General features: G+C 54.2%; 7 protein-coding genes across 7 annotated transcripts; 2 read left to right on the forward strand and 5 right to left on the reverse strand.

The window, feature by feature from the left end:
- Positions 1-1,134: 1,134 nt before the first annotated feature.
- On the reverse strand, positions 1,135-3,685 carry CONPUDRAFT_167550 (hexose transporter). The gene is made up of 8 exons (XM_007773383.1): positions 3,307-3,685; positions 3,215-3,247; positions 3,024-3,150; positions 2,776-2,959; positions 2,622-2,721; positions 1,905-2,567; positions 1,681-1,843; positions 1,135-1,600 (listed from the first exon to the last, which is right to left on the reverse strand). The coding sequence occupies exons 1-8, from the start codon at positions 3,396-3,398 to the stop codon at positions 1,412-1,414; spliced, it is 1,551 nt and encodes a 516-aa protein (XP_007771573.1). The 5' UTR covers positions 3,399-3,685; the 3' UTR covers positions 1,135-1,411.
- A 2,009-nt stretch (positions 3,686-5,694) lies between these two features.
- CONPUDRAFT_108517 (hexose transporter) lies at positions 5,695-7,583 on the reverse strand (the record flags this gene model as incomplete). Its single annotated transcript, XM_007773384.1, has 5 exons — positions 5,695-5,977; positions 6,044-6,869; positions 6,929-7,212; positions 7,272-7,431; positions 7,495-7,583. The coding sequence occupies 5 exons, from the start codon at positions 7,581-7,583 to the stop codon at positions 5,780-5,782; spliced, it is 1,557 nt and encodes a 518-aa protein (XP_007771574.1). The 3' UTR covers positions 5,695-5,779.
- Positions 7,584-8,515: 932 nt separating this feature from the next.
- Positions 8,516-14,217, reverse strand: CONPUDRAFT_138782 (uncharacterized protein; the record flags this gene model as incomplete). The annotated part of the gene is made up of 18 exons (XM_007773385.1): positions 8,516-9,513; positions 9,559-9,924; positions 9,990-10,105; positions 10,242-11,591; positions 11,659-11,697; positions 11,767-11,925; positions 12,007-12,164; positions 12,285-12,339; positions 12,404-12,605; positions 12,694-12,752; positions 12,808-12,840; positions 12,913-12,995; positions 13,056-13,149; positions 13,224-13,631; positions 13,689-13,785; positions 13,861-13,990; positions 14,089-14,117; positions 14,176-14,217. 18 exons carry the CDS (start codon positions 14,215-14,217, stop codon positions 8,683-8,685), a joined length of 4,251 nt encoding a protein of 1,416 aa, XP_007771575.1. The 3' UTR covers positions 8,516-8,682.
- A 1,325-nt stretch (positions 14,218-15,542) lies between these two features.
- On the forward strand, positions 15,543-17,460 carry CONPUDRAFT_145742 (uncharacterized protein; the record flags this gene model as incomplete). Its single annotated transcript, XM_007773386.1, has 3 exons — positions 15,543-15,845; positions 15,897-17,343; positions 17,441-17,460. The coding sequence occupies 3 exons, from the start codon at positions 15,543-15,545 to the stop codon at positions 17,458-17,460; spliced, it is 1,770 nt and encodes a 589-aa protein (XP_007771576.1).
- Positions 17,461-20,014: 2,554 nt separating this feature from the next.
- CONPUDRAFT_156542 (uncharacterized protein) lies at positions 20,015-22,342 on the forward strand (the record flags this gene model as incomplete). The annotated part of the gene is made up of 2 exons (XM_007773387.1): positions 20,015-20,275; positions 20,885-22,342. 2 exons carry the CDS (start codon positions 20,015-20,017, stop codon positions 22,340-22,342), a joined length of 1,719 nt encoding a protein of 572 aa, XP_007771577.1.
- A 326-nt stretch (positions 22,343-22,668) lies between these two features.
- CONPUDRAFT_156543 (uncharacterized protein) lies at positions 22,669-23,541 on the reverse strand (the record flags this gene model as incomplete). The annotated part of the gene is made up of 1 exon (XM_007773388.1): positions 22,669-23,541. The coding sequence occupies one exon, from the start codon at positions 23,539-23,541 to the stop codon at positions 22,669-22,671; it is 873 nt and encodes a 290-aa protein (XP_007771578.1).
- A 1,084-nt stretch (positions 23,542-24,625) lies between these two features.
- Positions 24,626-26,617, reverse strand: CONPUDRAFT_145743 (uncharacterized protein; the record flags this gene model as incomplete). The annotated part of the gene is made up of 3 exons (XM_007773389.1): positions 26,602-26,617; positions 26,278-26,551; positions 24,626-26,185 (listed from the first exon to the last, which is right to left on the reverse strand). Exons 2-3 carry the CDS (start codon positions 26,497-26,499, stop codon positions 24,626-24,628), a joined length of 1,782 nt encoding a protein of 593 aa, XP_007771579.1. The 5' UTR covers positions 26,500-26,551; positions 26,602-26,617.
- Positions 26,618-27,110: the final 493 nt, after the last annotated feature.

Raw genomic sequence — 27,110 nt, forward strand, 5'->3', positions numbered from 1 at the left:
CGTTGAGCGGGAGTAAAAAATTGTTGACATAAACATAAACACGATGAATTTCGGAATCCTGAATCCTGATTATATGAATTCGACGCTGATATCATCCATCTCATCTGCTGACCACTGTGGGCCGAGTCTAGATCTGTTCATTCGTCGACGCTCTGAGTGGTGAGCACATGGATGTGCCGGTTCTTGCCAGATGCTTCAGAAGGTCGAAGCTCGGAAAAGCGATTGGGGCGAAATGAATTCGGGATGGGATTAATATCGGTCGTTGAGAAGCTGTTGCACATTAGGCTTGCTTCTTCGTTCAAGGTGAAATTGATTGAGCCTAAGGTTTGCTTAAGTCCGCCGGGTTCGAGCATGGGCCTTCAAGTTGGTTGGGCCTTGGATTGAACCTACAGGCTGTAAGTACTGGTTTAGTCCGTGGGCTTGGGGTTCAGTAAAGGGTGCTGGATACAGTCGACCTTGTTTTATGATTGTTCAATGTTCTCATACGTGCGTTTCTTGTGAAAGTGCTGCCGCTTGTTTTTCCGTATGTTTTCCCTGGGTGCGATCGACTCTAGCGCTGGGTATTGGGATGGAGCTATATCTGGTTTCGTGGTTATTTGGCTGCTGTTGTGTACAAGTACGATGCCCGCGTCGCTCACGCTGGTCACCTCGATGTTTGTAACGCGAAGCCAAGCTACTGTTTATGGAAAGTTTTGTTCAGAAGGACAGTTTAGCAGCTTGAAAATGGCAGTCGTGTTTCGCAGATCTGAGTGCCATGTGTGAAGTTGTAGCAGGTGCTACATATACTTGAGCAAGTGCTTATTCAAACACGCATACTATGTGTATTGTCCAGGACGAGGAAGTATCATAGTGTATGCATTACACTGTTCAGTGCACAGGAGGTGTGAAAGCAGGGATACTAGTGTTCGGATCGACAGTGAGCTTGCTGCATTGTGCGCATCAAGCGCAACAGTGATCATCACTGTCGTCTCCGTCGGGAGCCGTTGGGGAAGCACGCAAACGATGCGTCATCACGCAGATCACCACACTTGGAAGCCCCGCCCTGCCACGTCTACAGCCACCAATCCCGTCGATCACATATGCCATCACACGTCAACGCAGCAAGCAAACCATCACGCCAGCATTGGTGCAAAAGAATGATTTGCATAAAGGATGTTACTATCGTACACGGGTGGGCAAGAAGACGGAGCGAGCAAGCGGGGTGATAAAACGAGCGCTGCGGCGGTCTGGTCCATGCAATCGGTGCGATGCGGGGGTTTGTTTGTAGTAGTAAAATAGCTTATGCAGCCCAAGGCTAGGCTAGAGTAAGTAGTGGGGGTGGGGGTGGTATGTGCAATATATATCAAAATCAACATAAGATGACTTCCAGCTAAAACCGTCAAGAGGGACAGACTCAGACTCAGACTCAGACTCAGACGTCGGAGGCCTTCTCGTCGTCGATGTGGACGTCGGCGACGGCCTCGGCCTTCTGCGCGATCTGCTCGGTGACGTTCTCGCCGTCGAACAGTACCGCGGTCTCCTCGAGCGTGCGGTTCTTGGTCTCGATGAGGAAGACGTAGAGGAAGACGGCCTCGGCGGCGAGCCAGCAGACGTACACGAGCTGGAGGATGGGGCATCAGCATCGTGCGTAATAGGTAATAGGCAATAGACGCGGCAGAAAAAGAAAAAGGGGATGCTCACGTAGTACTTCCAGCCGAGGGCGTCGAGCGCGATCGGGTTGACGTACTGGTTGAAGATAAGGGCGACCGAGATGACGAAGTTGAAGACGTTGAAGCCCTTGGCGCGGAGCTGGTAGGGCAGAATTTCGACCGTGTACGAGACGATGAGCGGCGTGAAGGCCAAGCTGGAAGCAAACGGAGTCAGCTACGAAGCCCTTAATGGACATAATGAGGAGAGAGACGTACTCATAGGCAGCGTAGAAGAGGAAGATAAAGGCGATGACGGCGTGACCAGCAGCGGGCGCCTGGTTGACCGCGTAGCGGGCGAAGCAGATTGCCTGTGCCATGTAGAACAGGAGCATGCCGATGATGGAGGTCATGAACAGGAAGCGACGGCCGAGACGGTTGATCATGAACGCCGCGCCGACGGCCCAGAACAGGTTCCAGACTTGGAGGATACCGTTGATGAGGAGCTGCGTGCTGGAACCCGAGATGCCTATCTCATCGAACACCTTGTTGAGGTAGTACGAGACGAGACCGTTGCCGGACCACTGGGAGAAGAAGGCGAGGGCGACGATGATGCGCATGCGCTTGCGGTTGCCCGGGGTGGCGACGAGCGACTTCCAGCCGGCGTTCTTGGTGACTTCGCGGTCGAACTCGATGGCAGCCTTGATCTCCTCGAACTCGTACTGGACGAGGGGGTCCTGTTCGTTGCCGTCGGCGTGGTAGTACGCGAGCGTCTTGAGGGCCTGCTCATCCTTGCCCTTGCTGATGAGCCAACGGGGCGACTCGGGGCCGAAGAGGACGAGACCGAACTGGAGGACGGCGGGGATACCCTGGAGCAGGGAGGGGAGACGCCAGGCCCAGGTCGAGTTGATGCGGAAGGTGCCGTAGGTGGTCCAGGCGGCACTGGGTGTGGTGTAAGGAACCGGGTAAACAGAAATCACGGAGCGTCAGACGTACATGATGGAACCGGAGTACCAAAGCGAGTTGTAGAGCGACGTAAGCGGGGCACGGTATGTGGGGTATGAGATCTCAGTGACCAACATGGGGGCAGAGTTCGCTAAAAATAGACTCCGTCAGCATACACTGCGGCCGACATAGACAACAACTTTACCTGCGAACGTGAGACCGAAACCGATGAGGAAACGGGCACCGATGAACATGTTCACCGACTGCGACGCGGTCTGGAGCGCAGTCGCGACCAGCATGATGGACGAGCCGAAGAAAACAGTCCGGCGACGGCCAATGCCATCGGACATGTATGGTGCGAAAGGATAAGCCGCGAGCGCTCCGATATTCTACCATCCGGTCAAACATGTCATGAGACGCAACCCCAGGGACCAGGGACTGGGAAATGCATACCTGGATGGCGTTAAGCAGACCAAGCATACCGCCAGACGGATTGTTGAACGCCGTCTCCCACTGCGTGAGCGACTGGAGACCGTTCATCATGGAGCCATCGTAGCCGTTGGTGGAGGAGGTAATGAGACTGTTATTTTCGTCAGCACCCACGTGGCGAGAAGGATGAGTGGTCGAAGTTCGAAGCTACTCACAGGAGGAACACCCAAGCGTTGAGGATAATGATACTGGCAAACAGAGACGTGTCAATGGAGGAGAGGTGTAGGTGAAGGTGGTGAAAACTTACCGCCTGTTGTTGTACCACTTCCTCCTGGGGTCGATGAGGTGGGCGAAGGAGGCGTCTCCTGTGCCTGCTGCGACGGTAGCACCGGCACCCATGGTGAAAAGTAGGGGGCTGAAAGGGATGAAAGAACGGCGGGGAGTTGGTCGGAGTAATGATGGGTGTTTTATACAAGAAGGAGGGCTGAATTGCCAGCACGGAGAAAATGTGACAGCTGACCCAGCAGCGACCCGACCATGCAGTTTTCTCCCTGGGTGCCCCGCATTCTGGCATCACTCTACATGTTTGGATTGCAAATTGTCCGAGATGTGTGCCTGTTCTGTCGTCCAATATTCTGTCAAGAGAATCCGGTCGTCGACGAGTCAGGCCTTTCTACACGCGCATCTTTTCATCTTTTTTTCACGCGCCTCTAGGCATTAGCGGCATGCTGCTCGTTCTAGGGGCTGTCAAAGACCGTTAAGCAACCGTTAAATGGCCGAGGCATATCCTATCGTGAATCCACCAGTCCTTAACAAGCCTTAGCTTTCCATTGCGGGCGGAGGCGCTGGGAGCCCGGGGCTTTGTCTCGAGTTTATGTCCAGAGTGAATGAGACCGAGGCGATCGGCGCAGCATGGTAACCAAAAAGTGGTCTACACCACCCGAAGCTCGTGTAATTTCCCCCCTTGGTTGTTCGCATCATCACTTGCTGGCAAGTCAAGCGAACAAACGTCGTGTCGGGATGCGTAACGCCCAGACTCCTCCCGCACATGCTAGCACATGCTCCCCACGTCGTTTGCCCCCGACGCTCGTGTCTAGGTCCGCCGTCGGGATGCGCCCCGAACAACTTGCCTTTTCCGGCCATGCTCCCCTCTCTGATTGACGCAGGCGCTTCCCCAGAGTCCTTCCCCGCGCTCCCCCGCGTTCTCCTGCATTCTGCGTATTTTTGCACCGTTCATTCTTGCACACCGGACTCACCGCCTCTCCAGATGCATTCCACATGGTCACAGAGGCTAAAAATGGCCGCGGATCTAACCGTTTCAGAGCCTGGACGGTCTCCGAGATTTCCCCTTGCGATGGGCAGCACAGTGTCGTAGAGCGGCCAGGTTCATTGGGGTATAGATTGAGGTTCAGCTGGTGACTCAAAACGCACGATCCCCGCCCTGATGACACGTAACACATGAAACACCGTTGGTTACGTTGGAGCTGCTTGCCTCGCCTCAGAGAGATTGATGTTCTTGTCTGCCATCATGGGCGGCGATGAGTCCAAGCTCTGCTTCGACGCTTCTTCCGCCGCTCGGCTGGAGACTAAAGAAGAGTCTGGTCGTCTAGCGCCGTGCAGAACGACGTCAGCGATTTAATCTTGGACGTCGGACGTCGGGAAGAAGCCTACAAGCGAGTTCATTTCTGCACATACCACAGCCAGCCGCTCGCTCCGGTGCTTCGGAAGGCGGTTTCGGGGAGCAAGATCCGACGACCTACACTAGTCACGGCAGCGTACACAAGATCAAAATGCACAATAAAACACCGTTGGCCTCGGTGACGTGCCCGGCATGGGCAGCGCTATTTGTGGATGTGATTGAATGACGAGCGATCTTTTTTCAATGCGTGCCGTTTTGCGTGCATATGTCAGGAACAATGTGCCTACGACAGCAGCCTACAGCAACTGAGTGGTTCCTAGGTCCCCCTCTCGTGCGTTGTTCAACGGAAATGGCCTCAAGAGCGCGACCTGCTCTTCGTTAGCTGCAGAATAAGCATTGATGGAGAATCAGGGGAAAAGGATGATGGCACTGGCAGGCGTGTGATGATCCTGTCCTGGGGGGTCGACAAGGTCCACAACCAGTACTAAATAGTTAGTCGACAATGGTTCCTGCCACGATGCACCCATCGCGTCCAACGGCCGCACAGAATCGGGCCATCGAGCTTGCAAAGGCAAAATGAAGGAAACTGCTCGATGCATCCCGGTCGACATAGTTCCTGGTGATCACACTTACATACCCCCGATGTCGACTTCCTTGCCCCGCTCTGGGGAGACAAGCCCTACTTGACCGCGTGGGAGACCGTAAGCTGGGAAGTCGTCAACTCCGGGCCATTCCGGGCGCTGCGGGTTTGACAGCTACACACGCTGAGGACGCATCTCGATCGAGGTCATCAAGGGCAGGGCATGCACGCCGCACCGAGCATGCGCCGGGAGAAGCCAATGAATTCATCGCGGGTTTGCTCAGTGGTTTGAGGGCGGAGGAAAATGTATTGTCGTATGAAAACGTACATTCGTGTAATAGTCGTGCTCGTAGCGTACGGTACTGTATAAGCTGAGAAGGCGACTAAGCTCGTGTTCCACAAAACCTCGAGCATCTGGCGCTGCGAGAAAAGAACTTACTACGGTATATGGGATATGATGATACAACAGCGGTGAGCCCTGAGCCACCCCAAAACCCCGATAGAATGAAAGACAAAAGCGAGCGAGGGAGAGAGAGAAAGAGAAAGGGGGAGCAGGCTCGATCATGCGTACTCGCCCTTTTCGTCGGCGGGTGAGTTGTCCTCGCGGCGCTCGTGTACCTCGGCCTCGTGCTTGATCTGCTCGAGCTTCTCCTCGCCGTCGAAGAGCGCGGCGGTCTCCTCGAGCGTGCGGTTCTTGGTCTCGATGAGGAAGATGTACAGGTAGACGGCTTCGACAGCGAGCCAGCAGACGTAGACGAGCTAAAAAAATTCATACACTTAGTATTGACTGCTACCTTGCTCCCAGCGAATAGAGATGGCACTCACATAGTACTTCCAGCCAAGAGCATCGAGCGCGATTGGGTTGACGTACTGGTTGAAGATGAGCGCAAGCGAGATGACGAAGTTGAAGATGTTGAAGCCCTTGGAGCGCAGCTGGAACGGCAGAATTTCGACCGTGTACGACACGATGAGCGGTGTGAACGCGAGGTCGTACGCGGCGTAGAAGAGGAAGATGAACCCGATGACGGCGTGGCCCGCCGCGGGCGCCTCCGTCTTGGAGTACTGCGCGAAGCAGATGGCCTGCGCCATGTAGAACAGGAGCATTCCCGCCGCCGAAGTCAAGAAGAGGAAACGGCGCCCGAGACGGTCCGCGCAGAACGCGGCGCCGACGGCCCAGAACAGGTTCCAGATCTGTAGAATGCCATTGATGAGGAGCTGTGTGCTCGAGCCGGTGATGCCAATGAGGTCGAAGACCCGGTTGAGGTAGTACGAGACGAGACCGTTACCGGACCACTGGGAGAAGAAGGCGAGGGCGACGATGATGCGCATGCGTTTGCGGTTGCCCGGGGTGGCGACGAGCGACTTCCAGCCGACGTTGTGCGAAACTTCGCGGTCGAAGACGATGGCGGCCTTGATCTCCTCAAACTCGTATTGCACGAGGGGATCTTGGTCGTTGCCGTCGGCGTGGTAGTAGGCGAGGACTTTGAGGGCCTCGGCCTCACGGCCCTTGTTGACGAGCCAACGAGGGGACTCGGGAGCGAACAAGACGAGGACAAATTGGAGAATCGAGGGAAGACCCTGGAGAAGGGAGGGAACACGCCATGCCCACGTCGAGTTGATGCGGAAAGTACCGTAGGTAACCCATGCAGCACTGGTACGCACACCGTAACATTTAGTCGTGCGAAAAGATCAAGAGAAATTTACACTCACATAATAGAACCAGAGTACCAGAGCGAGTTGTACAACGACGTAAGAGGAGCACGGTAGGCGGGGTAGGCGACCTCGGTGACCAGCAGAGGTGCAGCGTTGGCAGCGAACGTCAGGCCAAAGCCGATGAGGAAGCGAGCGCCGATGAACATGCCGACAGACTGGGATGCGGTCTGGAGCGCCGTAGCGATCAGCATGATGGTCGCACCGAGCCACACCGTCTTGCGACGGCCAATACCATCTGAGACGTATGGGGCGAAGGGGTAGCCGGCGAGACCGCCGATGTTCTTGTGACAACACGTTTAGTCATGCGCGATCCGCTAAAATGATCAAGTAGAGGACGTACCTGGATAGCATTGAGGAGACCAAGCATACCACCAGAGGGGTTATTGAAAGCAACCCGCCATTGGTCGAGGGACTGGAGACCGTTCATCATACTTCCGTCATAACCGTTGGTCGACGAGGTGATGAGCAGGAGGACGATCCACGCATGAAGGGCAATCAACCTATGCCAAAAAGAAAAATCAACAACCCAGAGGAAATTCAGAAACGCGAACGCAACGACGTACCGCCTGTTGTTGTACCACTTCCTGTTGGGGTCGATGAGGTGAGCGAAGGAGACCTCGGTAGGAGCAGCTGTTGCGGCACCAGCACCCATGGCTACGAAGAGAACGAAGGAAGCTCCTGGGGAGGCGAAGGAAGCACGGCTGAAGAACCAGCTGAGGGATCAAGCCGAAAAACGAGCATGTTTTATACGCTTTTCTGCTGCTTCGTTTCGCAGAAGGACATGATATCGCGCCCTGCCCAGGCGTTGCCTCGAGTCCCTGGACTTGGCCCCGCACGCCTCTGCGTTCAGTATGCAATTTCCTTGGCTGAGGCGCTAGCTTGACAGGAACGGACATGGGGGACCAGCTGACCGCCCGAGACGTGTTTTTCCCAAGGTACGCCGAAGCCTGGCACATGGCTGGTGTAAACAAAGTGTCCGTTGGGGGGAGGACGCAGAGGCAGGCAGAGGCTCAGTGAACAATGAAGATGGAGCCAGAGCGACTCGGTGCCTGGGATCTAGCGTGCCCGATCGCAGCGGACTCGCCTCGTTTTGATTGCGGAAGAGCAGCTGATCGACAAAAAAGTGCTTCACATGCCATACATGGTAAAATCTGGGGAAACTTCTCCAGTTTTGCCGGGATGCCGGGATACAGACTCCGGTTCCCAAACAAAAACATGGCAATATACGGCTGTTCGTAGGCTCGGACCATCCAGAGTGTACTTGTCAAGTACTTGTCGGAAAACTGAACAAACAAGAGCATTTTCAGTGAGACTGAACAGACAAAAATTAGACCATACCGGAAGTATTCCGCCACTGCGAGCCAGACTTAGCCAGACTCGGACTGAGTACTGAGCCTCGATGCGTGGCAGGTGGCGGCGCTGCAGAGGAGGTTTTATGATTTAGTTCATCATGAACGGTAGGTAATTTGACGCCGACGCGCTGGCCGTCTTCCCAAATGTCTCAAAACGCTCAGATCAGGCACCAATACACCGACGCTTCACCAGGCATAACCTGACAGGAATTCTGCAATTCAACTCGATTCATTTAATAGCAAAGCAACGACAACAAGGAATGATAAACTCAAAATATTGAGCGAGGAGTAGATGGAACTGTGGTGGAACACAACGAGAGATGGGGACATCTATTCGATCTGTTGATTACCTAGCAGTAAGAAAAAAAGATCACAATATCAAAACTCATCAGACCCTGGTTACACTCGTCGCAAGAGGTCAGCGGCCATGGGCTCGCGCTCGGTACCAGCGTCAGCACCATTACTGCCCTTCATCGGACTCCGACTCGAGTGTGCCGAGCTGTCTCGACCGTGCTGCCCCGTCAGCGACGCCGACATATCAGCTGTGTTTCGCTTCCTGCGCCCGAACGACATGCCCCAGCTGTTGGCGAATGACGCGAGCGTGCTGGCCGCCGTGGACGGCTTCTGCGGGCTGGAGCTCAACCCTGCGAGCGGAGACGTCGCCCGCGGGACATGGTAAGAGCTCGTCCGCCTGCGCACGCCCGGCGCGTCGCTCATCAGGACGTTCGACATCGCCTCCGAAATCGAGTCTCGTGGGGACGGCGGCCCGCGCGTCTTGGAATCGCCATCGCCGGTGCTGGCGCCTGAACCGGAGCCAGAGGTCTTTCCTGTGTCGGTACCGGTACCGGTCCCCGCGCCCATTCCATTTGCATTTGCTGATCCGCTGCTGCTCTGGATTGAAACAGACACAGCGGCTGAGCGCGGGGAGCGCGGGGAAGCAGTCTGAGGCGGGGAGGAGGGTAAAGTATACTCCGTCAGGGCGGTTGTTGGCGCAGCCTTCGCGGCTCCTGCGGCGGACGCTGTGCCGATTGGTGGGAGGCGCCCACCTGAGAATTTGGACGATACAGAGGCACGAGATGCGCGCGAGCCGGGCCGCAAGGGGGATGGGACACTCGGTGGGTTCTGGTGCACGATGGGAACAGTTGGCGAGGGCGGAGGTGGACGGACGGTGGAAGTAGAGGGAGGAGAGGGTGTTGGAGCAGCTTCTGGAGGTGGTGTTGGTGTTTCATCCTGCATTACAGCGGGCAAGTCCTTTGCGGGAGAGTCTGCTTCCACCGAGCTCGGACTATCTGCGGGTGCCTGTGCAAGCAGGCGTGATAGTGACGAAGGGCCCGCACTTGAGTTTGAATTTGATCGGGCACGGACGGGGAACAGGTGGGAAGTCGGTGGGACCGTTACGCTGAATGCGTTCTCAACCTCAGACTGCGGCGGCGCTGGCGGTATAGGAGTGTTGTCACGAGAACCGGCAGTAGGAGGTGAAGAAGAGATTGGCTTTGGCTCAAAGCCCAAATCCGACAACCCAGATGTTTTCCGAGACGTAACCCGACGCTTGTTCAACTGACTGGACTGCGTCCAATCCTCCACCTCAAGCATGTAGTATTTGACGCCATCACCCAGCCCATAAGGATTACTACTTGGGTCCTAAAGAATGGAAAACTATAGTTAGACAGGCACCACCGGGCGAGCTAGTGCTAATTAGCACGTACCTTGTGGTCGACGACACGCTCCGTTATGGACGTAATCCGGGCGACGATCCATTCGCGCGTCTTCAGCTGCTCAGCGAGATGCCCGGTTGCCTGGAGGAAATAGTGGGGGAACGACACTATTGTAATTAAGGCACGACCAGCCACACGAGCGGGGAAACCATCGGAGAATAGTTCAGGGCCCAGGTGATCCAAAAGCAGGAGCGGTCAGCAGCCAATATCCCGGGATTCAAACACACAGCTAAACAGACATACCATTGAACGCCGCCCAAGGTTTCGACACCGAATTGCGCGTAGGCAGGAACAGGGCGAGGTCGCCCTTGCCAAAGTTGCGGAAAGAAATCTTTCCCTTTGCGCGCTCGCGGTACTCCTTGCATTGTTTCTGCCACTTGCGGATGATCGAGCCCGTCTTCGTGATCACCTCGAGGAAGTGGTCGTGGTCAAAGGCACGCAACGTCTCCAAAGCGGCGGGAGGGTCCGACGGGTCGATCGGCTCTGGTTCCTCGACCGTAACACTGCCCATGATCCCATTCGTCTGGCGCGGGAACGAAGACGGCAGCGTGGTGGACTCGAGCATGCTCTGCGACTGCAGCTTGGACGCCGCCCCGGGGTGCTGCTGCGCGGCCTGCGCGATCGTCTGTGCCTTAACGTGCGAGTTGCGGAATGCAATCGCGACCTCGAGGAACTGCGCGACCTGGCGGCTGCTCTCCTCGACGCTTTGCTCGAACGCGGACTGCGACGCCCTCCCCGCGCGAATGTCCTCGCGTAGAATGCGTTCGACGTGCCGCGCCTCCCTCAGCTCGTGCTCCACGCGCTGCAGCTCCTCTCTGAGCCCGATCGCGTCCGCGCCCCCGATCTCCGCCTGGGCCCGTGCCTCCTTCGCTGCCGCCTGTGCGTCTGCAAATTGGGCCCGCAGCTCCGAGAACTGGTGCTCCAGTACCGCGCGGTCACCGTCCGCCTCCGCACGGTGGTCGCGCATGATTCTATCGTGCTCGCTGGCCTGCGCACGCAAGAGGCGATCCCGGTCCGCATCCGTCTCGCGCAAAACACGCTTCACCTCCGCGCTCTCGTCCCGCGCGGCCTGGATCTGCGCCTCGAGCGACTCGCCCTTGGCGCGTGTCTCCTCGAGCAGGGCCAGGTGCGCGGCCTGCTCCTCCAGCAGCTGCTCGACACGCGCCGCGTTACGTGCTTCCAGGACCTTGACCTCTTCATCCTGCACGCGAACCGACGCGAGCTCCTGCCTGAGCAGCTCGGCGACGCGTGCCTGTTCCGTCGCGTCCGCCAATGCCTCCTGCAGGCCCTTGCGCTGCGTATCGACGTCCGTGAGCTGCTCCTCATGTCGTCGCTCCAGCACGCGCCGTGCCGACGTCTCGGACTCGATCTGCGCGCGCGCCTGGTGGAGTTCGCGTTCCAATATGTCGGCGCGCTCTCGCTCTCGCTCGACTGCGTTTTCTGCATCATCCAGCTGGTTGTGCAGATGGCGGATGTCGGCCTTGTGTGCGTCCCGCTCCTCCTGCATGCATGCCTCTTGCCGAACCAGGGCATCTTGTGCATCTTGTAGCTGTATAGCTAATTCTTGGAACACCTGCTCATCCTCTTCTGTCACTGTCGTAACAGAAACGCTTGCTGATCAGAGGGAAGGTCCGTGTCAGATACGATGAGACCCACGTACACCGTCTTCGCGAAGAACCCAACCTTGAAGCCGAAAGCACTAACACGGCCAAGTGTTCTGTCAGAACGCACCATACGAAGGCAGGTTATACGGTAGAAAAAAACTCACACGACCGCTCCGCAATCCGATCGAAGTTCCCTCCAAGATTGTCCATCTTGTGCACCAGCTTCTCCAACGCGTCCTTGGTATCCCGCACACTCGTGAACGCGCCCTCATCCCCGCTCTGGTATGCAAAGTCTTCTAGGTCCTGGAGCATCTGCAGTAGCGCTGTGCGTCCACGATCATGCGTCAGTACGGGCGGTCACTGCGACGGAGGGAGGAAGAGGAAGAGGAGGGAGTTGAACGTACCCTCCACATCCTCGCGCTCGAGGTTGTACGGCGCGTCCTGCCGTGCGGGCGTCGAGATCTCCACCCCGGGCACGGTGCCGTCCATCCCTCTGAGGTCGAACGGCAGCTGGCCGTGCACTTCGCCGCGGTAGATCTGCCGGCGCTTGCGTTCGTTTGAGCTGCTCGTACATGAGATCAAACAAGAGGTGGAGGTCAAACGTTGGATGTATGCAGGTGAGAAAGGAGATACGTGTAATTCAGTGACATGGCCTGTGGACGATAGATGGAGAAGAACGTACGTGAGCTTCGCCATGACCTCCATTATACTCTGCGCCCTCTGATAAAAGAAGTTCTCTGCTCGCTTGATCAGTCCTCCATCCTCCTTCTCTCATGACCAAAGTCAGCAAGAAACACTAACCAAACTCTTTCCTCCTAACAACCTCCACGACCGTCGCACCGTACGCATACACCATCCCGTGCAGCCGCTGGATGTGCGAAAAGCTGTTCTTGCCCCGGAACTTGCTCTGTAGCGCCGTGAGCGCGTTTGGCAGCTCGGTGAGGTGCACGTTGAGCGACGAGATCTGGCGGAGTGCGGAGATGGACTGGGAGGTGTATGCATTCTGTTGTCCAAGGAAGGTGAGTGTGAGGATGGATTCACGTGGAGAGAATAAAGGTAGTGAAGGAAAAAACGAAGTGGGACAGACAGACCTTAGCTTCCGTAATCGCCTCCACCTCCTTCCGGAGCGCAGCGTCGAGGTGTTTGAGCTCTGCGTTTGCATCGCGTTAGGATTGGCTCCATGTGTCAAGAGGTCGCAGACGCACCTTGGAGAACGGACTCGGACGCCGTCGCCGGATCTGTTTTTTTGTAGCTTTGTTAGCTCACACAGGTTGGTTGAAGTGGAAGTACGACTGGCAAAGAAGACTTACTGTCCAGGGTACCCGCGGATTCCGCCATCCGCTCGAGGATCTCCTTCGCGCGCCGAGCGGCGGTTTCTGCATCGTTCACGTAACTGCTCGAGTAATAGAACTGAATAAGAGAGTAAAACAGAAACAGGAGAAAAAACACGCACTCGACATGAGTCGCCGCCGCACGAACTTCGTCTGTCCCCTCGCTCAGCTGGCCTACTGCCCGCTCGGCATCCTCGAACTGTTTCTTGAACTCCTCTACATACAACGCCTCGTCAATTCCATCTGACGTCGACCCGGGGTACCGGGTAAAAAGTCGATAAGCCACGCACCATGCGTCCTTCTACACCCCGCCGCAACCTGCTGCATCTTCTGCTCGCTCACGTAATGCCCCAGCGTGCGCACCTCGCCCCCGTCCTCGATCGCTTTCCGCGTCGTCACGCTCATAAACTCCGCGTGCACCCTCACCCGCTTCACCAGCTCCAAGTCCCCTGTCACGCCAGCGAGCAAGCGCGCCTGGCGCGCGAGCTCCTCCCGTACGGGTCCCGCGAGCGCGTCGAACACGTCCGCGAGCGCAAGGACGTGCCGCTCCAGCGTCGCAGCCGCAAGCCTGAGCGCCGCGTGCTGCCGGTGCAGGGCGGAGAGGATGTGCGCAGTGCCGTCGGTGTGCGTTTGTGCGGTGGCGAGGTAGGTGGAGGCGAGGGTGGCAGGACGGAAGGGTGGAGTGGCGGCGATATTCTCTGTCGTGGATTATATTGTCTGAATATGCGGTGGATATGGGTCTGAGTAGCGCCTACCTTCGATGGGCAGCTGGAGAGGTGGAGCGACGCGTAAGCTCTGGAGGACATGGTCGAGGTCGATGTCGAGATAGTACTTGTTGAAGACATAGATGGTCTAGCCGAGTCACGGAGCAAGAAAGATTGCGTTGGTCTTCACATATTTTTAGGTGTCAACGATGGCAATACTCACCTGGTCCTGAGCGCCCACAAGTTCCCGCACGTTGTCCGTCCGGAGCCGCGTCCCGTCGGTGAGATAGGCAAGGATGGCTTCAGGGTCGACGCCGGTTTCCTGGCTGAGGAAGATCTCAAGGCTTCCAATTCTGAAGTTGAAAATGACAATCCGTGAGACGGATGCGCCCAATGGATAAACTTCCGTCAGTGGCCGTACAAAGGCAGCCGAATGAATTAGACTGCTTACCTCTCGATATCTCTGAGAGTGGCATTGACCTGCACGTAGGGAGACGTCTTGAGTCTTTCACCTTCCATGATAAGACGACAAACACACCTGATAACTCTCTCCATCCTCTGCACGACATATCTGTATCATGACCTCCTCGTGGTGGGGGTGGGGTCGTGTATGCCAGCGTGTGAGGTGTATGAGTGTTCAGGAAGGATGATAGACTGTTTGTTTCGCCTGAGCGGCGACAAACGAGTGTCTTTTTGAGTAGCAGGAGAGGAGAAAGAGGAGAAGGAGACAAAGGGAGAAAGTTGGTCAAGGATCTGTTCGGGCTCAGTCGAGTCTGCTCAGTAACAGAGCCGCGGAGAAACACCCCTGACGTAAACCACATTTGACATTTCAGGTCATTTAGCCCCTATCTAAGCAAGCTTCCCACCGCCTGCCTAGGCCTGCTCCTGGGCCAGCAACATTTATCAAACCTTTCATGTCTTGTCATTTCGCGAACTTGATCACTCCACGCACCGTATTGAAATAAAGGAAATCATCCTTAATGCTGCATGCCACGGCAACTCTGACAGGGACCTTTCGGCGTCCGCCCGAAAATGTCGGGCCATATGTATCAGCGAGCCAGCACTGGATGCTCAGAGTCTCTGGTCAGGGTGAGGTCCATGATGATGGGAAATGATTGAGAGTAAAATTCAGCCGTCACTGGAAGCGGGCCATGGAGAGTGTTCACCATCACTTTCAAGTCACGCAAAGGCGAAAGGCGTTTCAGGGTTTCAGCGTCAAGCAAGCAGCAGTTCAAGTTCTAATACTTGAGGCGGACCTGGAATCGTTATCCACGTTTATTCCTGTCTACAACAAGATCACCTGGAAGACAGCGAACCAAAGGATCGAACGTCAACGGACCTGAGCAGCAAGAAATCTTTGGTAGACATATCAGTTTTCATCAACAATATCTACGTCTCCCTCACCGTGTGCAACCTGATCGCGGATATAACTACGCGACCAGCGCTAGGCGGACTCTGCTCGGCCATCTCAGCTCGCTGCGTCCCTCAAAACCTTTCGTCTTGGCGTATCAGAGAGTCCACCTTCCACGATGAACCCACCAAGCTCCTCACACTGACCTACGCCATGCTCCGCCCACTTATCAGATTCACACAAAACACAACGCTCAAAATCTGTCTCCTTGATCTGGCCCGAAGCAGCTTACGATATAAGTATATTAAAACCCTTAGCGTCAACCCGTCAAGAGGCTGGCAGATCTGCTCGCAGGTCAATCTAGAGGTTCCCTCGGGTGGGCTTATTTCCTGACAGATAGTTTGAATATTTATTTTGTTTGTGCTTTCTGTCTAATTTCTCCCAAAGATTTCATGAAGGGAACCAGCTTCTCGAGTGTCGCTCAAGCGCAAGCAAAGAGTAGTTGCTCTAGATAGGGGCTATGCCATATCTTGGTGTATCCTCTCACGGGTCTGATGCGCTCAACAACGCGGTTCGTGACGCGCCTGTGGACGCGTCGCAATAGGGCCATCACCGGCACCTCCAGCAGCTCTCAGCCAATGTTATCCACCCACCGTGCCCTATCCATCAACGAGGTCATCTTCAACATAGCTACCTATGTAGAAGCCAAGAAGGACATTGCTTCACTGGCAAGAGTCTCTCGGGCCCTCAGCGAGCCAGCGCTCGACGTTCTGTGGTCAAATTTGGACTCCTTCATTCCTTTGCTGCAATGTCTCCCATCCAATCTTGTCGGAGGGATTGTCGAAGACAACACATTGGTATGTCTCCTTATGACTGAAGGTATCTGCTGTCTCATGTTACCTTGATAGTTCTTATCCCTCGAACGCCCATTCACCACTGCTGATTGGCAAACACTGGTTAAATATGCTCGTCGCGTTGTGTCCTTGACATGGACTTCAAAATCATTCAAGGGTTTCTCCATTAGACTTGACGGGCAGCGCGTAGAGCTCACGAGTATTACAATTGACGGGGCTCTCTTCACCGTCCTTAGCGTCCCTCCAGTTTCCCGTCTCTTCCCTCGGTTGTGCCGTCTGACGTGGAAAAAGCGATCTGGCCAAGGGACTTACTCTCTGTTTCGTGCCATGCTTAGCCCATCCGTAACTCACTTGGATATGTCTTCATTCGCATTCTCGATTTCTGATCAAGAGGCCTTGAGTCTTGTTGCTATCCTAGGAGATTTGTGCCCATCCATGCAGCACTTTAAATGGACGGGCGCACCGCTACTTCCCCGCTCATTGCCCTCTAATTACACCGACCAGGCATTTTCTAGCGTGGCATGTGCATGGAAGAGACTTACATCCTTGTCGTGCCCTGCACTTCATCAGACTGCTTTGTTACAACTTTCGTCCTCAAGCTACCTCCGCGACATCACATGTACCCTGGCTCACTCTTCCCCCGAGACTCGCACTCTAGCGATCAACCGCCCCGCCTTTCCCGCTCTTACCGCGCTTGCCTTGAGCAGCCCCCCACGTGCCTCCCTAGCCATCATCGCTAAGTTTATCAGCAAGATAGCAATCTCCCCGTCGAGCCTGGATTTTTCTGCGGATACAACAACAGAACTCGCGCTCACCGAGCTGCTCACTGCAGTCACAGAGCACTGCAACAAGGACACCCTTACCTCCCTGCGTGTTTCAGAAAACTATGATAGATCCTCGGTTATCGAGGGGGGTCTGGCTCTTAGCTACGCAACCCTTGGCCCTTTGTCTCGCTTCCGTAACCTTACACGCCTCGAAATCGACACCCACCGGAACATACTTCTCGATGACAACGCCCTCCTCGAAATGGCAGGCAGCTTCCCCGATCTCAAAATGCTCCATTTCAACTCCGGCTATGCGTGGAGAACTCGTTCGCAAGTGACATTAGTCGGCATCCGCCAGCTTATAGCCCGTCTCGCCAGCATAGAAACCCTCGCACTCGCAGTCGACGCCGAGACTCAGCCGCTCACCATGAGCGCAGTTGCCGAAGCCAATAGGGCACTTGCAGTGCAGTCCGCTCGGGCGACCTCCACGTTAACCTCGCTCAATCTGTTGGACTCGCGGATCGACTTGAATTCCACGCTCGTTGTCGCGGCATTTCTCTCGGACTTTTTGCCTAACACGGATACTTCCTTATCGTGGAATACGAAACACTCGGAGTTTGGTGACGCAGATGAACAGGGCCAAAGGTGGACGGACGTATGGGCAGCGATGGACGTCATATGGCAGGTGAGGGAGCAGGAGAAGGCAAAGTGGACGAATAATCGGCAACTATGTGACGGTTAGTCATAATATTATCTCTGTCTATACGTTCTCGAGTGAACATGGACGCTCTACTGAGTATGATCAGTCATCACATTTGTCTACGTTGATGACAGGCTTTTCAGGAAACGTCTAGTGCAGTTTAGGTCATGTTAATTGTTTTCTCCGAGACTCGCCACGTCGGAATTTAAACAGTGCGTCGCGACAGGTCGCAACGTGTGCCCGGTGTTCTCAGATAGCTCCATTTTATTTTCTCTCTCTCCACATTGACGGGCCCATTGACAGGCTCATCAGCGAGTGCATCTTGCACGTTTGCTGATGCCTAAATTGAGGGCGGCACCAACATCGACTTGTTCGAGCTTGTGGACGTCATGCTGAAGCTCAGGCTCGCCGCGCTGAAGATCAACGAGAGCGCCGGCTGGCGGACTCGCCCACGCGCCACCATGCGCGTTCTCCGCGGACTCATCGCGCGCCTGCCAGACCTGCAGACATAGTCCATCGCATTCAGCGCTGAGTGCACTGAGGAAGAAATAGACTTCCTGGCGTACCCACCGGGTGTGCCTCGTGTAGAGCCCTCCGCAGACTTCTCATTCAACGTATTGAACTTGTGAGTGCGCTCGAACCCACGTACCATGGTCCCTGCCTTCAAGCTTGGCCTACTTGATTCCAGAATCGGTGCAGGCGCTCGCATCATGAACGCTATTGCAGAATTTCTATCCAATCTCTTCCCCAGCTTTCGATACTTTGACTACTGGTAAGTACAAAACCCGACCCACGATGACGCCGGCACGCAAGCGGAGTGGTGGTCAGAGGTGAAGCGAGAAATGGAGAGCATGTGTCAAGCTAGGAGTCAGGAAAAGGTGAGCTAGCGAATGAATCTGGAGCTGTGGGGCTGCTATTAACTGTGGCCCGGCTTTGGACTTTCGGAAAAGTTATGCTCAGCGAGGAATTCGGATTGAATGAAGTGTTAGAGTTTCTGGTTGTCTTACAAACTGGGGATCTATTTAGTGCGTGTACTTGAAGATCTGGCCAGGTCTTTGTCCTCCCGGAATCTACCTTGTTCAACAATTGCTTACGTTTGAGGCAGCTTGCTCGCAAGTTCATTTCGTTCAAGCGCCCATTGACATACGGCATGCTCTTTTCCTAATTCGCCAACCTTTCAAGCAAGTACCAACCTCGCAGGCTGCTTTCTTGACTGTCTGGAACGATTTCTTATGGCTGGTCCTAGCTGGTCGCATCCTATCGGCCACTCATTTGAGCGTCAGTATAAAGGACGGATTGTCTGCATCAGACACTCGCTTGCACGAAGCCAGGAGGTGTGATTGTGTGCTACGGCATGTACGTATCATTCTTCCTTCCGCCTCATGAAGATTGAACGTTGTCGAACGTAGGACAGGCGCCTCAAAAATCACATTCACAATGAAACAAGTGCTGCGACGTTAGCGTCTAATAGGTCCGTGTCTATTCCACGTCCTCGAAATCTTACTATTAACTAAGTCTTCTTGCGGTTTAGGCTCAACGGCGGGATCGCGCGCCGATCTTGCCGCTGCGACTTGCTTTGTAGGCGAGCACCGCATTGTTCCCGTCGTGAGCCACATTTTGCGTGGGATTTCAAAGGCAGAAGAGGGATTCGAATTTTTAAGCAAGGAGAAACAGTTTGGAAAGATCGTAATCCAGGTTGAGGAGAGCAACGGGGCAAAGCTATGATGGTAGGTGGTAAACAAATTTACTCGTTTGCATTATGTAGTGTTGGCTACCCTGTTATATTGCACCAGAGGCAACATTGTCACAGAATGTGTGGAAACATAAAAAAAAACCTTTACGGATCCAGCAGCATGTTGGCACGAATAGAATTTGATGGCTGAGCAGCTGAGGTGTGCCGCCGTGGGCTGGTACGTGTCGATCTTGGGGTTGGCTTGCGAGCGGCTGTGTTCTCGCTTTATAATGAGCAGTTGTTCAACATTCAGATGAGTGGGTAAGAATTCACTTGGCTTTCTTGTGATCAATCGCGTTTCAACGATGGCGAATTGCGGCCAGCTTGAAGTGTTTACTCTACAAGCGCCTGGGCCACTGCTCCGTTCAAGCTCCGTTGTTTCCCGCGACTCGCCGCATCGGGCATAGAAAAGCGCGTCGCGATGCGCGTCTACGCCAGTCTACGCCGCACTCACAGATAACACCAGGTCCAACGATCATCGCATTACGCCTCCCGCTCTCCATCTTGACGAGATTGTCTTCCGAATTGCACACAATGTTTAGGCCAAGAGAGACCTTTTAGCTCTCGCCTTAGTCAGCCAGTTATTCAGCCGCACTCGATGCTCTGTGGCACACGCTGGAAGCGTTCATTCCTTTGCTTCGTTGTCTCCCTCATGGTCTCATCTCGTTAGACGCACATGAAGCCAATATGATGGCAGTAAGCTTCTCTTTGGCATGTACATGCCTTTACCTTACATCGCCGTCAACAGAAATGGACCCTTACTCGCCCTTTCACCCCTGCCGACTGGGACACCTTGTTGAAGTACTCCCGTCGAGCCGTGTGTCTAGAGGGAATTGAATGCTCCAAATCTTAGTGACGTACCAAGTTTTAGCATACAATTGATCATGTACTCCTCATGATGCTTTCCCAGCTACCCGTTGTCCGCCTCTTTCCCAAACTGCACATGCTAAGATGGCGCAATGCACCTCACGAAGCCATGCCTATCCTCTTCAACATACTTGGACCGTCCATAGCCCACATTACTATTTGCACCAAATTTATCGACATCGCCGCTATCACCCTGCTGGCTGTACTCGGCCAAAGATGTCCTCGTCTTATCAGCTTTGGCTGGAGCAGCGAAGCCGAGTTCAGCGAGGGCCTTGTCCGCGCACTTGCAAATGTTGTGAGGCCCTGGACCCATCTCACAATGCAGCTGAACGCAGACGCTCTGCGGACGGCGCTCGCGATGTCTCCCGCGGTCACACCATTAATCCTGGAAGCCACAGCTTTTTCTATAATCCAATTCTTGGTCGATGTAACCTTGGTTCAGGCCGCACAAGCTTCGTGTATCAGCATGCCCATTTTATCGCACGGAGCATATTATACTGGCGATGTATCTGCAGAGTGGATAAGTTGAAGACGACACCATCATGATGCACTCATTCACAAAGCCGTTTGTATGAGGTCCACGTGGATTCGGTGCAGCGGTGCCTTTCGGGCACAGTCCTTTACTTCCCTTTCTCACGCATTTTCCAAGGAATCGTGTCAAAGTTGATTGTCTGTCATTTATCGATTCACCCATAACATCCACCCATGCATCATGCCTTACTCATCAGCGAGGTTGTCCACAATATCGCAAACCACATTAAGCTAAACAAGGATCTTTCATCACTCTGCTGCGTATGTAGGGCTTTTCGTGAACCAACACTCGACGTCCTTTGGTCGGAATTAGACTCCTTCATTCCATTGCTTCGATGTTTACCATCCGACCTCGTCCAAGTTGAAGCTGGGCTCCGAGATGACAGACGTGGAACCGCAGTGTGTATGACTCTAATTAGATTTACACATCGTTCTCACTTCTTTTTAGACGGTTCTCTACACGTTCAAGCGTCACTTCACCACTGCAGACTGGGATATCTTCTTTGGATATGCTCGCCGGGTCACGACTCTCCATCTTTCAACAGAGGCTACTTCAACAAGCCATTCAGAACACCAATTATTAGTGAACCAGAGGATCGATGTCTCAATCTTTCAGGTTCTATGTAAACCCCCGGACTCTCGCCCACTCTTCCCTAGGTTGCGCCAGCTGGGCTGGTATGATGATACTGCTCACGATACCCTTTCGTTCATGCGCCTCCTGATCACTGGAAATCCTTCTATCAGGCACCTCACGGTGTATGCTGAGATTATGGATGTACGCATGCTCAGTCTTGTTGCCACTCTCGGGCAATTATTTCCTTCCTTATCCTATCTGCAGTGGGGGGACAGCCTGGACACTGTGCTGACCGACGATATCGCTGAAGCATTTTCAAACTGTGTATACGCGTGGGGAAATCTCGCTCATTTAGAGTGCCCTACCCTGAATGCCGACGCCTTATTGCATCTTTCGTCGCTGAACTCACTCGAATATCTCGGGCTCACTATACCGGCCATTCTACCTGTTCATCGCGAGCCCCAGCTCAACATGTTCTCCGTTGTCCATGGATTATCCCTCTTGACTCATTCTCATCAGTCCTTGACGGATGTTGCACACTTCTTGGAGCTGATTGTTGCGTCACCGGAGGACATCTTCGTGGTTGCGGAGATGACTGTCGATGCTGGTGTTGCTGCATTCATGGAGACACTCTCGAGGCACTGCGATCACACTAGCCTCCACAAGCTCCATATCATGGAGTTTTACACGGACGCACCTCAGTCGGATAGAGAGCGGTTAGCCCTAGGTTATAACGCCCTCCGTCCACTTTTCAGTTTTGGCGCGCTGACAAGTCTTGATATTGACTCGGGAAGACGCGTTTTACTCGACGACAATGGTTTGCTTGCAATTGCGGACGCATTGCCCAAGCTCGAGAGTCTGGGCATCAACGAACGTTGTGGATGGCGAACCTGCCCACTCACCACATTACAGATTTTGCCCAAGCTTTTGTCTCGTCTTCGAGACCTGAGCTACCTTTCCATTGCGCTTGATACACGGAGACAATATCCAGAAGGGGACACCATCAAAGTAATCGTCGAGAATGGCATCCCAGAAATTGCGCGTGTTACCAATCTCAACTTCACTCTCAATTTGCTGGACTCGCGAGCGGGCACGAACGATATTCTCCATGTTGCAGCGTTCCTTACCGATGTCTTCCCTACTCTGGAATACTTTAGTGTCTGGTCCTTGGATGATAGTCCACTGGATAGTGAGGATAACGATGACGAAGATACAGAGCTGCAGCCATCAAGGTGGAGGCAGATTGAGGATGCCATGGACGTAATGCGCGATGTCAGGAGGCAAAAGAGAACCGGTTCGGTGGGAAGTACAGCGTCTGGTAGTGATGAGTAGTTACCGAGACCTTATGCGTGTAGAAATACGGGGTCGCTCGCGACAACGACACAGCGCGCCTGTCTAGGCGAGGGCAGGGTGCTCGAAGGGCAATCGCGTGAAGATCTTGACTAGCTTTGACAGGATTATATACGTAGATAAAACTCGGAATCTATGTGATAACAATAACATGTCATGATGCGAGCGGCATGCGAACATTATTCCAATAATGCGTTGAGATAGGTTTACTATATTCTGTAGCCAACGTATATATATACTGAACGTTGTGCCTCGGTTGTATTAGCTAAGAACACAACAAAGCACGTCTTGCCGCTCCTCTCTCAAGCTTATCTGCTAGCCTCGAGGCTAGGTCCCATCAGTCTTTCTACGTGCTTCCATCGCTCACGATACTTCTCCCCGTCTTCACCTGGGCCAACTACGTATGTGATCGTGGGGACATCCCATGCCTTGAAGACAAGATGTGATCCATTCTCGGCGCCTCCCTTCAGTCCCGGAAATAGGCCTTTGAGAAACACAGCCGTAGTCTGTATGTTATCTTCATGGATGCGAGAATCAAGCAAGTCGACGAGTATCAGCCCTTTTTGGTGGGAACATGAAAATTCGGATAGATCAGGTGGGCCTTGTGTATCGACTGCGAGCATAAGATGGGTTAGGAATGGGAGGTGAGAAACGAGCCTGCGCAGCCCGCTCAGTGTTACTCCAGGCTTCAGTACGCCCCAGCCTTGACTTGGGTTAAGGCTGAGGAACTTCAGCTTTGGAAGGGTCTTCACCACGGCAAGCAGAGTGGGTTCGTCCAACAGTACCGTACGTCTCGTGTCAATCTTCAAGAGATGTAGCTCCATGAAACCACTAAGTTGTTTGATGTCTGAGGAGCCCATTGACCAGGTACCAGGAACATTCTGAAATGTCTCGTGAACGGCCAGTTCACGCAACTGAGTTGGGACAAGCCTTTGGGCAACTGCGGCGAGAAGCGAGTTGAGCGAAGACGCAGAAGAGGACGATGAGTCTGCTCTGAACATGTCGATGGAGAGGAGGATGGAAGGTGGCATGCTCTGCAAGAAGTGCGCCACCACACCGAGAGTTTCTTGTGGTGCGGCAGTGAGGTGTAGCATCTTGAGACCAGGAAATGAGTCCTCGGACGCTTCTTTCAAGCTGTCGGTGGGGGAGACATACAGCGTAAGATTTCGCAGGTGTCGCATCTGGGAAACATGTCGGAATGTGGAGGGTGTAAGTGAAGTGCAGCAAATGAGGTGGTTCAAGTGCGGCCACGTAGATATGGCGCGGGATAAAGCCTCTCTTTGGGCTTCTCGAGCCGGCAGGGGGTTCATCAACGTCAAATGCTGGTGATCTTCCCATACGAATTCCTTCATATGATGACAATTTTGTGCAAGCGATGCGGTGATAGCAAGAAGCTCTTGAAAACTTTCTGGGTACCGTAGTGGCGGACAGTCAATCTTGATCTGAAGGTGCTCTATCCCGATCGCAAGAAGGGATTTGAGGAAGAAGTTGTGAAGAAAAGAGCTGCTCAAGGACCACGAGATCATCTTCAGGCGAGGAAAAACTCCTCGAAGAGAGACACTGGGTGGAGGAAGGGACAACACATGGAGTAGGGCCGTGCTGACTTGCAGAAAAACACGCGGGACACTGCCAGGGGTCTCTTCGAGATGAACTTCTTGCCCGCATATCCCCAGCAGAATGACGATTCGACGGCTATAGAGTAGAGGGCGTACCCAATCATCGGGGAGCGGCATGCGCTGAAGGGTGTACATCTACCATTGAGTCCGAGGGTACATGGCGCGTTCGATGATGAAAATTGAGCATCAATGTGAAGCTCAAAGAAGTATTAGTGGAAGACATACCACTTGAGTTCCATTTGCGGGAATGTTTTTTCCCAGAACGCCGTCCGGAAAGCATAGTAGAAGTGGAACAATGCTTGGTAATTTTGACCAGAGATTGTCGAGGGCGGGATCGGAAAATTTGCGGCACGTAAGCGCGAAGGTTATGCGATCGCTGTTGGTTGGTTGGAAGGCCACGATGCGATGTAGAACGTCGAGTATGAGAAGAGCGCGGTGCATGGTGTACAAGCGAAGAGAAGCGTACGAAGATACAAGGTGGCGGGTGGCAAAAAAAAAACGGAGCGGCGAGACGCGACCCGGCGCGACGCGTCACGTCGCGTCAGCAAGGCAACCTCAACGCGCTGGGCTAATACTTCTCGTATAACTATACAAATGCAATTCTTCTTTGGAAAACGTTATATATCATGTACACCAGTATATTCTATAATTACTTGTTCGCCCCTCCTTGAGCCAAATATCGTCTTATCACCTTCTCGTATATTTCCCATTGCAAGGCCGTCTGATGCTCCAGCATCATGCCAGCGACCACTCTCCATCGATTCCTTTGCCGCTTCGCCTCCGGCTTCGACACCCCACCGAATTCGGGCTCTTGACCATTGTCGTCGGCATCCCACGCCCGGAATCCGTATCCATCCTCCGAGCCGGCATCGAAATCTCCACCAATATGAGGGAAAAGAACCGCCAGCAAGAAAGATATCCGCCCCATGTCCTTTTTCTCGATTTTTGAATCGAGAAGATCAATGTCAGGTTCCCGAGGTCCTTGCTGAGCGACGTTGATCCAGCGCAGGGCACGCTGTTGCTCTAGGATCCCCATTGGCCTGGTCGTCTCGACCGCCACCGCAAGGTTCGTGAGTCTCGGAGCTGTAAGCAGTAGCGCCCGTAAACCCGGTAACGATACGCTGGGATGCTCAACGCGCCACCCGCGGTCCTTGTTAATCACGGTAGTGTGTAGGAAAGGCCAGGCCATCCCAGCGCACATCATCGCCCTGTTGGTAACGTCGACGCGGCGCCCCGTCTCAACTACCAGGCTCTCGAGGTACTTGAAGCAGCCGAGTGGCTCGAGGTGCTCAGCGTCGAGCACCCAGGACGGATCCGTCGGGGCTTCTTCCTCGAAGAAGTCTACTTCACGTAAACTGTCGACGAATATACGAGCTTCGAGCGCTTCGCACAGGTCGAGGACAGACTTGGCGGATGCGTGAGTGGCAGTGGCGCGGAATCTAGTGACGGACAGTCGGCAGTTTCGGGAAAATTGAGAGAAGAAGTGGATGATCGAGTCGAAGGTGTGATTGGTGGCATCTAACTCCAGGTTCACGAGCGCGGGGAAAGGGCGTGCACCCAACTTGAGTTCCTTGTTGTACTTCGCTTGCCACGGCGGACCGACGGCGATTGTGAGGTGCCGGAGCGCAGGCAAGGTCGCGAGGTGGGAGAGTGCTTTGCCGTCGAGCTGACCGCATCGGAGGTGCTCGAGTCGATCCCAGCCTCTGACAGCAGACGAGAATGCATCTATCTGCGCCTTCCTCACCGGTGAGAGCAAGAAATCGTCTCTGGCAGATGAGTGCAGGAGTTCTTCCCAGATAAACCGCCGCACAAGTGGACATGCTTGACCGAGCGTCGCGACGACGCCTGCGAGTTCATCCATCTCACTTTCTCCGACCGCCGGATCTGCTCTAATATTCACGTTCTCGACGGCGGGTCCAAGAAGGACTTTCAAGAACGGGGCTGAGCCTGAAGGAGCATCGGCCCACCAGACGTTCCTCACGCGAGGGAAGACCTCGGGGACGGAGATTCCCGGCGGAGGCGTGCCCAGCATACAAAGGACGGTCCCGTCGACCCCCAGATGAGTCGGACGTTTTCCGTCTGGGATACCAGGAATATTGTTCAAGGTGTGGCCAAAGCCATTAATATGGTGGAATGTGACAACGCGGCGGGTGTAGAGCAGGAGGCGATCCCAGTCGGATGGGAGAAGGGCACGGCGAAGTGTGTACGTCTGAAAAAATTGGCATTAATAAATTGAAAAAATTGGCATTAATAAATCTAATGGCGAGAAGTACTCCGCGGAAACGCAAGGAGTGAACGTACTGCTCTCGTCTTTTTCTTATTCAACTTCTCCACAATAGCTCCTGGAGGAAGGCAAAACAACAATGGTGCGACACAGGGTAGAGTCGCCCATAGCGCATCGAGCACAGGCTCCGACATGACCTTGCAAGTGAGTGCAAGCGAGGCACGGTCGCGGTCGCGGTCGGATGGTTGGTGCTCGGAGATGGTCCGCGAGATTTCGGCGATGAGCAGGGCGCAGTGCATGGTGATGGTACGTTTTCCGAGTTCACAGGTAAACGAGGTCAAAATCGAGTTTCTTCTGAGGATTTAGTGAGGGGAGGAGATAGAAGGAGGAGATGAACGTACAAAAGATACCGTTTTTATGTCTTTGGGATGTGGGGTAGAGTCTCCAAGTCAACAGGGTCGCGTTCCACCGGCGACGAGTGACATCACTTTGTTGAATGGGCCCTGGGGCCTTGGCAGTAACATATCCACCCAGAGCCACCTTATCCAGCTGGTTAGGGAGTAAGTATACCCACAGCGATTTCCCCAGTGCTGGAACGTTGTCGGGGAGGGGCCAGTAAGAGTCACCCAGGGCGAGAAGAATCGGAAGAACTTGTCGGGTTTTTCAAGGTAATGGCGGACATCGAGGTTCAGCACGCTGAGTAGATTCTTGCAGATAAGAGTACTGGGTATCAAAGGGTTGGCTAGGTGACCTGACCATATCGTCTGACGTCCTTACCAATGTAACGTGCGAACGCGAGGGCCGGCGAGGACTGAAGCTGAAGTGGGGTTTCACCCGCGCAGGACGACGGTTCGCGTCACGAACGTCACGCGTGACCGTGCCCCTGTTGCGCGCGAGCGGATTCCGGATG

The sequence above is a fragment of the Coniophora puteana genome, assembly GCF_000271625.1.
Source record: "Coniophora puteana RWD-64-598 SS2 unplaced genomic scaffold CONPUscaffold_10, whole genome shotgun sequence".
Taxonomy (NCBI): Eukaryota; Fungi; Basidiomycota; class Agaricomycetes; order Boletales; family Coniophoraceae; genus Coniophora; species Coniophora puteana.